This window comes from Ovis aries, chromosome 8, assembly GCF_016772045.2.
Source record: "Ovis aries strain OAR_USU_Benz2616 breed Rambouillet chromosome 8, ARS-UI_Ramb_v3.0, whole genome shotgun sequence".
NCBI classification, from domain to species: Eukaryota; Metazoa; Chordata; class Mammalia; order Artiodactyla; family Bovidae; genus Ovis; species Ovis aries.
In genome coordinates this window covers 19859323-19873029 of record NC_056061.1, presented here as the reverse complement: position 1 = coordinate 19873029, position 13707 = coordinate 19859323, and the positions used below count along the sequence as shown (strand labels likewise).

Here is a 13707-nt window from a genome sequence, read left to right as displayed (position 1 = left end):
CCTTGTTCTTTATGGTCAAAGGGACTGGGTATCCAGTATTTGCCAAATCTTCCAAAATTCACAGGATTCAAAGAAAGTGATCTGCCTACAGCCTAAGCCAGACATGTCATCAAGGTTCCCTTGGATAGGTTGGATCTTTTATTTAATATTATATAAAAATGCCCAAAGATCCACTGAGTTGTAATACTTGTGCTTATTTTATGCCTTATTCTTTTAAGGTAGAGAAATGAGCATAATTTTTCTGCATTTGTGTTGTATCAACATCGAGGAAATGATGAACCAAACCCTAGATTTAGCCATAATCTTCTGTTTTTGACTGAAAAAAATTATGTACTTATGGGGTTAGTATTAACAATTGTATATTGAGTTATAATTAGAGAGAGAATTTCAGAGTTTGAGGGACTAATCATGTAGCAAAAGGGCATTTTTTAAAATCTTTCTGTTTTGCAAAACTTAATTATTTGATGGCCTGCAAAGCATTTACCTATTTATAAGAGAGCAGAGCCTACATGTGAGAGCCCACATATGCTAGGAAAAGTGATGGAGGAATAGGACTCTGGTTTCAGGAGTAGTGCTAAGCAGGATTCAGAAATCTGGAAGAAACTGACAGCTCATGTGAAGTGATCTATCCAAGATCACACAATTAGGACTTTAGTTCAGTACTGTGACTTAGCCCACATCTCTTTGACGTGTAAGAGCTTTCATTTGAAGGATTATGCAGTTATTCATTGTTGTGAGCAATGCATGGTGCCAAGTAGTTTTGTTCCTATGTTGCAAATAAAAAAGAAGTGAAAAAGTTTTAAAAGATATGGGTACAAGAAAGTAATTACAGCACAACCAGAAATAGAACTTAGAAGCCTTGACCCTATTTCTGATTGTAGCCGCTCTCCTTCACAGCAGAGGCGAACCATCAGATGTGTGTGAGAAGCATATAGATCTTGTTCCACGTGCAGGCTTTCACTTCTTAGTTTACGTTTTAGCTATGTATTACCCAATAAAAAACATCGGTTGACAGAGTGAAAGAAAAACTCCCGTGTGAGAGTGAAATGGGGGGGGGGGGTGCTGTTCCCCTCCCTTCACCCACTGTGGCTCCACCGAGGCCCTGGAGGAGGCAATGATGTCACTTGCCTTTCCTCTCCCTCCAGGACTGCTCTACGTCGGCTTTAGCGCCTGCATGTTCGGTCTCTACAGCTTCATGCCCGTGGTCATAAAGAAAACCAGCGCCACGTCAGTCAACCTCTCCCTGCTCACCGCAGATCTGTACACCTTGTTCTGCGGGTTGTTTCTCTTCCATTACAAGGTAAGTTGAGTCAGTGCTCCTGTCTGAAGATGATACTCTGTAGGAAAGAACACGTACAGGTAGGAATGCTCTGCAGTGGAATTGCCCTGATTCTGCAGTTTTGCATCAAGAGGGACTGCACTTCTGTGTGCTGACCCCCATGACCTGGGTGTTTACATTCCAAGTGTCTCAGATGGAAAAGAAGCTGCCTGCAGTGCAGGAGACCTGAGTTCCATCCCTGGGTTGGGAAGATCCCCTGGAGAAGGAAATGGCAACCCACTCCAATATTCTTGCCTAGAGAATTCCACGGACAGAGGAACCTATTGGGCTAGTCTATGGGGTTGTAAAGGGTTGGATACAACTGAGCAACTTTCACTCACATAAGACAGAGCCAACATTTTGTTATGAGAGACTAGTAACTATGACATTTGATAATGAAAGATAAGAAACAGCCATAGAGGGAAGGGCTTGCAAATAATGGGGGACAGTTTTTCTGACATCGTTCACCCCAGAAGCTTACTCCTTTTCCAACCTAAAGCTTGGAAGACATCCAGTTCCCAAACTATAACTGCCAAATGGATTCTGCCAAAGGCACCTGAGGAATGTATTCTCTTTGGAGAGAAGACACAGTTCCTGCAGTTTCTATTTTGCATATACTTTCATAGTAAATATGAATGGAAAATGCTAATGCATTCAAAATAGTTTCTTTATTAAAAGACCAGGGTTTCAGTAAAGGAACGCAAAGAGATACTACGAAGCAGTTGCAGTTAATATATCAGCCCTAAAGGAGAGAAGAAATCATTTAGTCCAAAGATAGCAGTCTTCAAGTGTAAGACTCTATCCATATCCTCAACCAAGACAAGCATGACTGACTGGTTATGGTCTCCCAAGCTAGGCTATCAGATGCTGTCTTTTAAATGCTATACTAACTGATTCATTAACAACTGACTAGAATTGGTATATGACCCACTTGGACCGAGACCCACTTGCCATTCCTTAACTGGTCCGATAACTAGTCAGTGGGGATTATGACAAGTGTGAAAAAGGACAAGTATGGGATATCCAAGGGCTTCCCAGGTGGCGCTAGTTTTAAAGAACCTGCCTGCCAGTGCGAGAGACATAAGAAACTTGGGTTTGATCCCTGGGTTGGGAAGATCCCCTGGGGAAGAAAATGGCAACCTATTCCAGTATTCTTACCTGAAGAATCCCATGGACAGAGGAGCCCGGTGGGGTGCAGTCCATCAGGTCACAAAGAGTAGGACATGACTGAAGTGACTTAGCAAGCATGGGACACCCAACACATATGACCAAACTAGGGTAGGCAAAAGCAAGGAAGAGACAGAAGGAAAGAGGCGTTACTAGGGCCGCTTCTACCTGAGTGCCTCATCAGTGGCACTGTAGTTAATATCATCTTCTCACAGGTTTGGCCAGTGGAGGGGGCATCTTAGTTGGCAGGGCATCTTCAATTAGGTCACACTGGGTTGAGAGGCTCCCAGAGAAGTGCTGAACTGGAGCAAGTATATACTTGAGAGGTCCGGAGGCAAAACAGCAGAAGCAAATCATCAGAAATATTACCATGCTAAGCCAATACTTTGGCCACCTCATGCGAAGAGTTGACTCATTGGAAAAGACTCTGATGCTGGGAGGGATTGGGGGCAGGAGGAGAAGGGGACGACAGAGGATGAGATGGCTGGATGGTATCACCAACTCGATGAACATGAGTTTGAGTGGACTCCGGGAGTTGGTGAAGGACAGGGAGGCCTGGCGTGCTGCGATTCATGGGGTCGCAAAGAGTCGGACATGACTGAGCGACTGAACTGAACTGAACTGAAGCCAAATCAGAGCCAAGAAACAGACCAGGAAGAGCAGACAGGTGGAAAGGAGGTCAGCAACAAGGTTGGTAGCTGGGAGGACCAGAAGCAGATCTGGAAGAGGAGAGGTGGAGAAAGCGGCCGTGGCAACAGATAGAGAGAAAATGCTGAGTCGCTGCTTTACATGGAACCTTCTGCCCAGCCTTGAGGCAACAATGGCAGCTTCAAGAAACTGTGTATTGCTGGATAGCATTGATACAGTGTTGGTAATTCATTTTCTCTGCACGGTGCAATCTCTAAGTCCTGAGTGCACCCTGGTCCACGTAAGGGTAAAAAGCAAAATCACAGCATGTTCCTCCTGCTCCCCACCACAGTGCTGGGAGGACCCCTTTCCCTCTGAATCACCCCCAAGCAACCCCCAAGCCCAGGTCTCAGCAGCACAGTTCACAGTGCAGTGGCTGCCGTTTTTCTTCTCTCCTCTACAACTAAGCACCCACATCTACTCCATTCCTCAGCATGAGTTCCAGTCTCAGCACTCCTTCCTGTAAGCCTCTTTATCAACTCGAACTAGAAGAATCGCTTTCATCGTCCTTAAAGGAAGATGACCGAAGCAGGCCTACGGTCAGCTCTTGGGCAGTCCAGATCCGGCTCAGCTGTCAGCGTCCCTCATGACAGCGCTCAGAAAGTCTGCTTTCACCAGGGGAAACTGCTAGAAATGCAGATTCCTGGTCCATAGCCCCGGGGCCGCAGAATCAGCATCTGGCAGTCTTCCGGGGGAGTCTGCTGCCAGTGAGGCTGATGTTCTCTGAATGTGAGAACAAATACCTAAAAGGGTACCTGAACAGTGTTTGTGCCTGTTTGAGCCTATCACTCCTCACGCCCCACCTCATTTGCTTAGACCTGGGGCTCTCTACATAAACAAACATCAGGAACTGAGAAGGCAGATGAGCCAGGTAAACTCTAATTCTTCAACGTCCATCTTCTCCACTTGGCATTTATGTTACTGCTAGCTTAGGAGAAGTAACTCAGGGGAAGAGGAAGTCATGTAGTACCTCTCGTCATGCCATCAGAAGGGAACCTGTATTATCTGAAATGATATTCCTGGATTCACCAATTTGGAGGAGTCATAGAAGTTTTTTAATTCTTAATGCTTTGCACTATACACATGTATTTGGTTACAGTTTAACAGATAAAGTCCCTTAAGGCAAAATTGATTCGACGCAATAGGTGTTTTCTCTTAAAATTCACTCTGATTTTTAAAAATCAAACTTTTAAGACAAAGCTATAGATTCACAATTTTGAATCTACAAGTTTTAAGAAATAATATGAGAGTTCCCATTTACCCTTTATCTAGTTTCGTTCATTGGTAACATCTTGCAAAACTGTGATATAGTATGAGGATATTATTAACACTGACCCAGTTAAGAAACAGAACATTTCCATCCCCACCAAGTGTCCGTATTGCCTTTTTATAACCATACCTACTTAGTGCTCACTCATCTCATTAACGCCTTGAAACCACTAATTTATTCTCCATTTCTCTAAATTTGTCACTTCGAGAATGGCATGTAAATGGAATAATAGAGTATGTAACCTTTGGGGATCGACTCTTTTCACAGCATAATTTTTCAGCATAATCATCTGAAGATTCATCCAGATATCTATATCAGTAGCTCATTCTATTTTATTGCTAAGTACTATTCCATGGCACGGTTATACCAAAATTTATTTAACCACCGACTCAGTGAAAGACTCTGGGTTTTTTCTGTTTGAGGCTATTACATATAAAGCTGCTCTGAACACTCATGTACAACTTCTTGTGTGAACAAAGTTTTCATTTCTCTGAAATAAACACCCAGGAGTACAGTTACTGGGCTTATGGTTCTCCCACTCTGTGGTTGTCTTTTCATTTTCTTGTTAGTGTCCTTGGAAGCACAAAAGTTTTTAATATTGATGAATTCCAATTTATCTGTCTGTTATACTTTTAAGGGGCTTCCCACGTGGTGCTAGTGGTAAAGAACCCACCTGCCAGTGCTGAAGACTTAAGAGAGGTGGGTCCGATCCCTGGGTTGGGAAGATCCCCTGGAGGAGGGCATAGCAGCCCACTCCAGTACTCTTGCCTGGAGAATCCCATGGACAGAGGAGCCTGTTGGGTTATGGTCCATAGGGTCTCAAAGAGTCAGACACAACTGAAGCATCTTAGCACACACACACACATACTTTTAAAACCACGAAAGGAACCAATTCAAGCCCACCGTGGCCTCTGGGCCACCAAGTCTTCCCAGGTGGTTTTGGATACCACCCCTCTCCAGCGTTTAGTGATGACTGCCAGCTGCGTCACAGTGTCTGCCCTAAGGAGATGATTGAAAGTCACAGTCTAAGGAAGAGAAGATTCATTTCAGCTCAGGGTATCTTTATTTAGAGTGTAGTGTTGCTGCTGCTGCTGCTGCTGCGAAGTCACTTCAGTCATGTCCGACTCTGTGCGACCCCATAGACGGCAGCCCACCAGGCTGCCCCGTCCTTGGGATTCTCCAGACAAGAACACTGGAGTGGGTTGCCATTTCCTTCTCCAATGCATGAAAGTGAAAAGGGAAAGGGAAGTTGCTCAGTCATGTCCGACTCTTAGCGACCCCATGGACTGTGGCCCACCAGGTTCCTTCATCCATGGGATTTTCCAGGCAAGAGTGCCAGAGCGGGGTGCCATTGCCTTCTCTGAGTGTAGTGTTGAAGAGAGCTTAAAGTAGTACCCCTCAACCTTGATTACACATTGGAATCACCTGGAGAGTTTTTTAAATACCGACGCTTGGATCCCACTCACTGATTCTATATTTTGGCAGTTGGCAGTGCAGCCTTGGGCATTCGATTTTTTAAGACACCCCCCCCCCAGTTGAGATGGTTGGATGACATCATCAACTCCATGGACATGAGTTTGAGCAAACTCTGGGAGATAGTGAAGGACAGGAAAGCCTGACGGGCTGCAGTCCATAGGGTCACAAAAAGTTAGACATGACTGAGTGACTGAACAACAGTTGATCCTGGTGTGTGACCAGAATTGAGAATCACTTGTTCAGAATTACTGTATGTGGCTGCAAGCCAGTGGCACCAGGACCAGAGGGTGAAGGTTATAAGATTATAGTGAAACAGGAAGAGACCTTGTTAACAGTTAGTCATCTGAAAGTGGAATAAACTGTCTTGGGAATTACCCTCACTGGAAGAAGTGGGACGAGAATGTGAGATGGGTGGTAGGGGGGTTCAGGATGGGGAACACATGTACACCCATGGCTGATTCATGTCATTGTATGACAGAACCCACGACAATATTGTAAAGTAATTAGCCTCCAATAAAAAAAAAAAAAAGAATGTGAGATGCTTGCTGTGGAGGGGACGCACTCTTCAGTTCTGACGATTAACCCGTGACCTCTGGGATCTCATTTAGTTTTACTACAGTGTGCAGTTAGAGTTTCTTCTTTCAGCTCATCGTGATGTCTTTGAACAACCTCTTGTCTGGTTATAAATATCTACCAGTTGAGAGAGGAGGGCTTTTGGCTCACAGATGTTGCTTACCCAGGCAGAACTAAATAATTAAATGAAGCTCCCCTGCCCTACATTGATTATTTGCTTTTTTCTTGCTTTCCATCCTTGGAAAAAATCCATTCCCTTCCCCTCCCGCCAGCAGCTTCTCTGCCTCTTGTGCTGACTGGGCAGTAAAGCCCCACATCTCAAGGAAGCAAAGGACTTAATTCTGAATTAGGCTGTCTACATGGTATAGAGCTCTTTCAGACTCTAATTTTATGAGACTTTTGAGAAGTGGTCATGTTTCTTTTCTTTATTATACCAACACTATGGAATCCAGAACACTAAATCCATAGCAGTCCTTGGAAATTACAGGAGATGAGCTCTGCTGGACCTCAGAGATTCCCTAAAACCAAACCTAGGAAGAGATTCACATGAGAAGTTTTCAAGTTCATGGTGTCATAGCTTTTCAAGGTCAAAGCTTGACCAGTTATGAACTCTATCCCCTTATTTACTGAACACAAAAACACTTTTGAAATTGAAGGAGTATCCCTATGATGGCTGTAACAAATTAGCATGTACTTAGTAGCTAAAAACAACACAGATTTATTACCTTACAGTACTAAGAGGTCAGAGACTTCCCTGGTGGATCAGACAGTAAAGAATCTTTCTGCAGTGCAGGAGACCTGCATTTGATCCCTAGATCGGGAAGATCCCCTGGAGAAGGGAATGGCAACCTACTCCAGTATTCTTGCCTGGAGAATTCTATGGACAGAGGAGCCTGGCAGGTTACAGTCCATGTGGTCACAAAGAGCCAGACATGGCTGAGCAACTAACACTTTCACTTCAGTGAAGGCCAGAAGTCTCACCGGGTCGAAATCAAGAGTCAGCAGAGCTGTGTGGTTTCTGGAGACTCTAGGGGAGAATCTGTTTCCTTGTCCTTTCCAGCTTCTGGAGGTTACCTGCATTCCTTGGCTCGTGGCCCCTTCCTCCATCTTTAAATCCAGCAGTGTAGCATCTTCAGATCTGACTCTGCCATTCCTGTGTCCCTTATAAGGACTCACGTGATTATACTGGACCCACCCAGATAATCCAGAATAATGTTACCATCTCAAAATGCTTAACTTCATCACATATGCAAAGCCCCTTTTACCATGTAAGGTAATATATTCACAGCTTTCAGGGATTGGGATGTGAACATTTTGGGGAATCCATAATTCTGCCTGCCACAGGAGGCCCATTGATAACTTACCCCAAGACAAATAAGGGTACATTGGCTTCAAGCTGGATCACCTGGGACATGTGAATGTGCTCTTCAGAAGCTGATTCACTGGCGGGCAGTGAAGCCACCCTCCACCTATCTATACACACTGTGCTTTGCTGAATTTCCCAGCTGCTTTTTAAAGTAGTTATGTTGCCTGCTGATATGTGACTTTAAGAAAAAAAACACTATATCAGGTGGTGAGAAAATGAATTGGGTGGGAAGATTACTTCAGTGTCTGTTGTGTCAAGCATGAATTCAGCAGTCTGATGTGGCAAAATGAGCTTGGACTGCAAAGCCAAAGGAGCCTAGATTTAACTCATGGTTTCTCTTTATTATTTAAGTGTTTCGATCTAGTTATTTATTCTCTCCAAACTTCAAGGTGATTAGACTTTCCTTAGGGAGCCTTTGAAGGCATTACATAATTTTTGAATGGTGACCAGTGGTGATGTATTTCTCTGAGTGAAAGTATAGTTCAAGATTAGTAATCTCTCTCTCATTCCATTTTTAGGATGCTGCTCTTAAACAGTCAGATTTTATAACTGGATATGTAGCTTTAAACAATTTTGTTTGAGATTTCTCTTATTCCTTATGTGAAAAGGCAGAACTCGGTCTCATGCATAAAATTTTTAAAAATATTATATCAGCCATTTTCAGCTGACTTCCTTGATTCCTTCATTACAGTAGAATTTTTAGATGATACCCATAAATTGAAATAATTCAAATATTAAAATAAAATATCAATCATTCTTTCATGATATGCCATTATGTACTGAACATTCTTCAAGAAAAGAAAGTAGCCAGTGTTGAACGTACAGGACATTCCCTTTTGCCTGATATTTAAAATAGAAAATGGCTTACTTGACTTCATTTTGCTATTACCTTATCAAGGCTTAATATTGCCACAGAATTACTGTAATGGTTAAACTTGAGAGTAACTTCATAAGAGGTGATCATTTTTGTAGCTTTATCAAAATAAATAAAAAGCTGATAGAGAAAAAAGTGAACACTGTAAAGTCTAAGTCCCCTTTAAAAATACTCCACTTAGTCCATTAGCTTCCCTCATTCCCCAAATAGAGCAACATGAACCTACAGGTGATTGTAGTGCAAGAGTAATATTTTAGGAAGGTAAGGACTTCATAAAACTTACATCAGGAAGATGTTTTTACCACCCCAAAATTCACTACTGAAAAAGGGAGAGTTTTCAAAATCATTTGTCCAAGAAGGCCACTTTATTCTCAGTAATGTGATTCTTATAAGTCACATTTAGAAGTTTATGTTTTAGTCCGTTTTAAACCACATTTTAAACACATTTTTAGTCTCATTTTCAAACATACTTAGAACTTTATCGGTATGTTTTAGTCTCATTTTTAAACCAGCTTAATTTTTTTGTAATTGCCATGAGTTATTTTTGACAAATAATCAGAAAAGTTTCTTACATCGTCGACTGGCTATTCAAGCAATCCAGATTACATCCTATGAGGACAGGTGTCAAGCTCCCTGATTCAACCTGACCCTCTCTGTCAGCCACTAAAAATTACCCCCCAACATGTGCCAGTTTCTCTTACTGGTTTTGTTGTTGTTGTTATAGAAGACTGGGTGCGAAAAGTTTAATAACTCTGAATGTAGGGCTAATTTAATAATATATTGTTATGCACTAAGTTTAAAGGAACTTCATTCAGCAAATGTTTATGTATTTTATGCCTGCTATGCTCCAGGCACTGTTTCAGCTCTTAACTCTTTATTTATAAATAAAGGTGACAAGAACACCAAAAAATCGCCAGGCGGATTAATACAAAGGATGAGATTCCAAACCACTGAAACTTGAATAGACCAGCAATTTCAAGCATCCTTAACATCTGAGTTTCCGTGCCAGAGTTTGCAGAGATTGCATCAAGAGTGGAATCTTTCATTAGCCATGGATCTGAATCTGCAGCCAAGCAACCCTGTTGATCCTTGGCGACAGTAAGCAATTTCAGCAATGGAACTGCACTTGAAAAGCTGGGGCAGGCAGCGCCAGCCCATTGCAGCCAATAAGCATGAAGCAATACTGCACATCTTATTTAGAAAAATACCCACATATGTGACCAGTTACATTTCTTTTCGTAAGAACAGCATCTTAAAAGACTGTGAATTTTAAATTCATCATCCCTGATGCAATCATAAATGGTGGATTTAAGAACCGATGCAGCCTTAATGACTTCATATTTTTTTAAACTGTGACGGGTGAGTAGAGAATTGGAGAAACCAGCATCACTGAGGCCTCAAAGTGTGTCACATGAAATAGCAAATAGTGAGAGCAATGAATGTTTAGACTTGGTTTCCCCCTGCCCGAAAACTCAGTATAGTGTCTCCTGAGGTTTCTATATTGCTGAATTAGAGTAAGTGCTTTCATGGGTGGGAGGGAGTGCTCACCAGGCGGCCATTCAGGAACCCAGATTCCTTCCATCTTGTGGCTCTGCCATCCTCTGGAGCAAGGATCAAAAACTATGAACTGTGAGCCAGCCTCCATTTTTGTAAATATAATTTGATTGGCCTATAGCCATGACCATTTCTTTGTATGTTATTCATGGCTGCTTTTGGCCTATAACAGTAGCACTGAGGAGTTGTGACAGGGTCTATATGACACAAGCCTAAAATATTTACTGTCTGGCCCCTTAAGAAAAATTTGCGGGCTCCTGGGCCAGGCTCTTGCAGTCCTCTTCAGGGCTCTCTGTGAGATAGCCTAGAGACTTAATGGGCTACATAACTTCCTCCTCATCCTATTGGCCGGAACTCAGTCATGTGGCCACAGTCTATTGCAAGGGAGGCTGGGAAATGTAGTCAAACTGTTTGAGTGGGAAGAAAGTAAAAGAGGTTTAGTGAGCAAGTAGCCGGTCTCTGACACATTAGCAATTTCCATTTACCAGAAATATTGAAAGGATTAGAGAAGTTGGGGATAAATTGTGAGGGAGATCCAAAAATATAACCAGAAGTCAAAATTCCTGCTACGCGAATCTATTCATAAACTCCACATCACAAGCAGATATTTTGAACTCATCTCATCAGGACAAGCTGTAAGGAAGAACAGAATGAGCTAATAGTGATGCAGAAGTTTCAAATGGAAAGGCTTGTGGCTGGACTGGAGCATAGCCAGGAAAAACCAGCTAGCTGTCTCCCAGGAGAATGTGTGGGGTGTGTTTGTCATCATGGTGCATACCATGGCCCCTCCTGCGTTCTCAGACACCTAATTTTGTCAGCAGACCTGTATGGATCCACCTCTCATGGATGGGTTCACAGAAATCAGAGCATCAGTTTGCTAAAATAAAGAACAAAGATTGGCTCAGACATTGTCTTGACTAAAGCTGAAACATCACTCTACACATCTTTAGGGGCTACCATAGATGGGAGATTTTTTAAAAAGACTATACTTAAAGTTTTAAGAGTATTTATTTACTTTCCTCTATAAGAGATAATTCATGCTATCCTTTCTTTATATCCTGACTTCTGTTTACTTTTTTTATATTGTAATTATTTTAATAGCTAATTTCTATCAATGTAGTGTCTGTGTAGTATTTCCATACTTACTACATTTGCTATACCATCAGTCTCTGAAATGCCAGCTGTTCTTTTCTGAATTCCTTATCTTGATTAATCTCTTATTTGGCTCAGTTTCATCACTGTTCATATCAGGAAGCTGGCATGCATGGTTGTCCAGGCTGCCCACAGTGCAATTTATCCATTTATGAGGAATATTTTCCAGTAGATGGTAGTTAAGTACCTTAAAGAAGGGAGACTATAGTCACTGCAAAAGTGCTATTGAAAAATGGAACAAAATTGCAATGAGGCACTGATTAGAAGTTGATATTAATAAGTGGCTCGTTCTCAGTGTTAATTGACAAACATGTAGAGCAAATTAAATGGTTTCTCTGTTTCTGTTTACTTCATTCTTTGTACATAATTAAAACTCTTCACTCTTACATTGCTAAACACTAACCTAGTCATACATGTAGTTTCTTCCTTATTTAAATATATTTCAGACTGTGTTTTTTTTCTTTAATAAATACATTGTAAACCATTCTGCAGGCCTTCTCCTTTAGCAATGTAACTCAGTGTAACTTGACTGTAAATTTTGGCTACTAGCGTCACATGTGGTTCCTTCTTGATGTTTCATGGAACCAGGCACTTTTAAGCAGGAGTAGAGCTGTCTCCCATTGCTCGGAAAGTCTCAGAAGTTGTGGATTGTATTGGTGTTGTCTTCGTGCATTAACCAGTCCCAACTTTAAATGAAAGTCCCACCTTATGTTAGAACTAAGTACTAAGCTCCCATGACAGGGGCTATGCACATCTCCTCTGCTGCAACCCTGATATCTGGTACAGTGCCTGGCATGGTAGGTGTTTGCAATTATTTATTCAATGATAGGCTTACTTCTGGGCTTTCCAGGTGGCACTAGTGGTAAAGAAACTGCCTGCCAATGCAGGACACGCAAGAGATGTGGGTTGATCCCTGGGTCTGGAAGATCCCTTGGAGAAGGGCTTGGCAACCCAATTCAGTATTCTTACCTGGAGAATCCCATGGACAGAGGAGCCTGACAGGCTACAGTCCATAGGGTCACCAAGAGTCAGACACGACGGAAGCAACTTATCATGCACATGCGTGCAGGCTTACTTCTACAAAAAAAGGTGAAAGGTTAAACTTCAGTTTTCTACACTGAATGTTATTTAAGAATGTTCACATAGGAAGCAAAAAGCTTTTGATTGGACTCTTCAGATCTCAAGTTGATGACACCAGCTGAAAAGTTAAACATTTAGATCCCACAGTAGCGAGTCACAGTCTTGATTCATTCTTTGAGTTGATGGATTGCCTAGGGAACATGGATATTAGAAACCAGTTCAATGCCATAATTTGTCATATATTGTCGTGGAAGATGAGAAGCATGGAACTCACATCAAGGGTTGAAAATTTGCCAAGAAATTTATTCTGTTTATAGAGAAAATCGTATCTAATATTCAGATGTATTACTTGCAAGTCAACCCAAAGTAAAATTGTGAGATGTCATCATCATATACTGTATTTTTGTATCTGTATGTGTATTTGTTGGTGTGTCTACATCCACAGGGGTTCACAAGCAGTTCTATAAAAGAACAGATCTGTAACAGATAACTTCAGACTTTGCAGGCCAGATAGTCTTCACAACTACTCTGCTGTGCCATGGACATGGCTGTCTTCCAATAAAACTCTATTTACAAAACAAGGCAACTGCCAGATACATTAGTTTACTGACCCTGACAGAGACTGTAACTGTCCTTGCAAACTTTTCCCTAATCTTCAGCACCAGGAAATAGCCATTTCCTCTGCCAAGTGCCTCGTTAATAAAATGAAAGCTCTACCCAAAATGCTACGATTTTTTTTGGACTTCAAGTGTGTGGACTTGTTTTCAAAGTTAATTGTAATCATTTCCATGCAGTTTTAGAGTAAGTGGAGTGTCTGCCTCCTATTTGAGTTCTTGGTGGCATCTAAGGGTGCATCTGTTAGTTCTGTTTTAAGAATATCTGTGGCTTGCGTACATTATAGTGAGAGGTCTTCAGTTTATTGGTTAATTGTTTTCATTTTACATAAAGCTAAACAGCACCTCTGAGTTAAGATAAAGGATATTAAAGCCATAGCTTACAGAGAAGGATGAGCAGAAGCATTTGGAGACAAGGTGCACGTTCTAAACTGATTTTCTGCATACAGTGTATCCCAGAAGAAACAATAATATCAGATGATAACAGCAAGATTAAAATTAACTTTCCCAGAATCACAAGTCCAGAGAAAAGATACCATTGTGAGTACGCACAGGTTAACTTGACAATAAAGAAGA

General features: G+C 41.8%; 1 protein-coding gene across 1 annotated transcript in view; it reads left to right on the top strand.

Moving 5' to 3' along the window:
* Nucleotides 1–13707, top strand: part of SLC35F1 (solute carrier family 35 member F1) — a 403885-nt gene that overhangs the window by 365847 nt on the left and 24331 nt on the right. The window contains exon 7 of the mRNA XM_004011167.6: nt 1146–1300. Coding sequence (XP_004011216.1) covers nt 1146–1300 — 155 coding nt within the window. The remainder of the gene's footprint in view (nt 1–1145; nt 1301–13707) is intronic.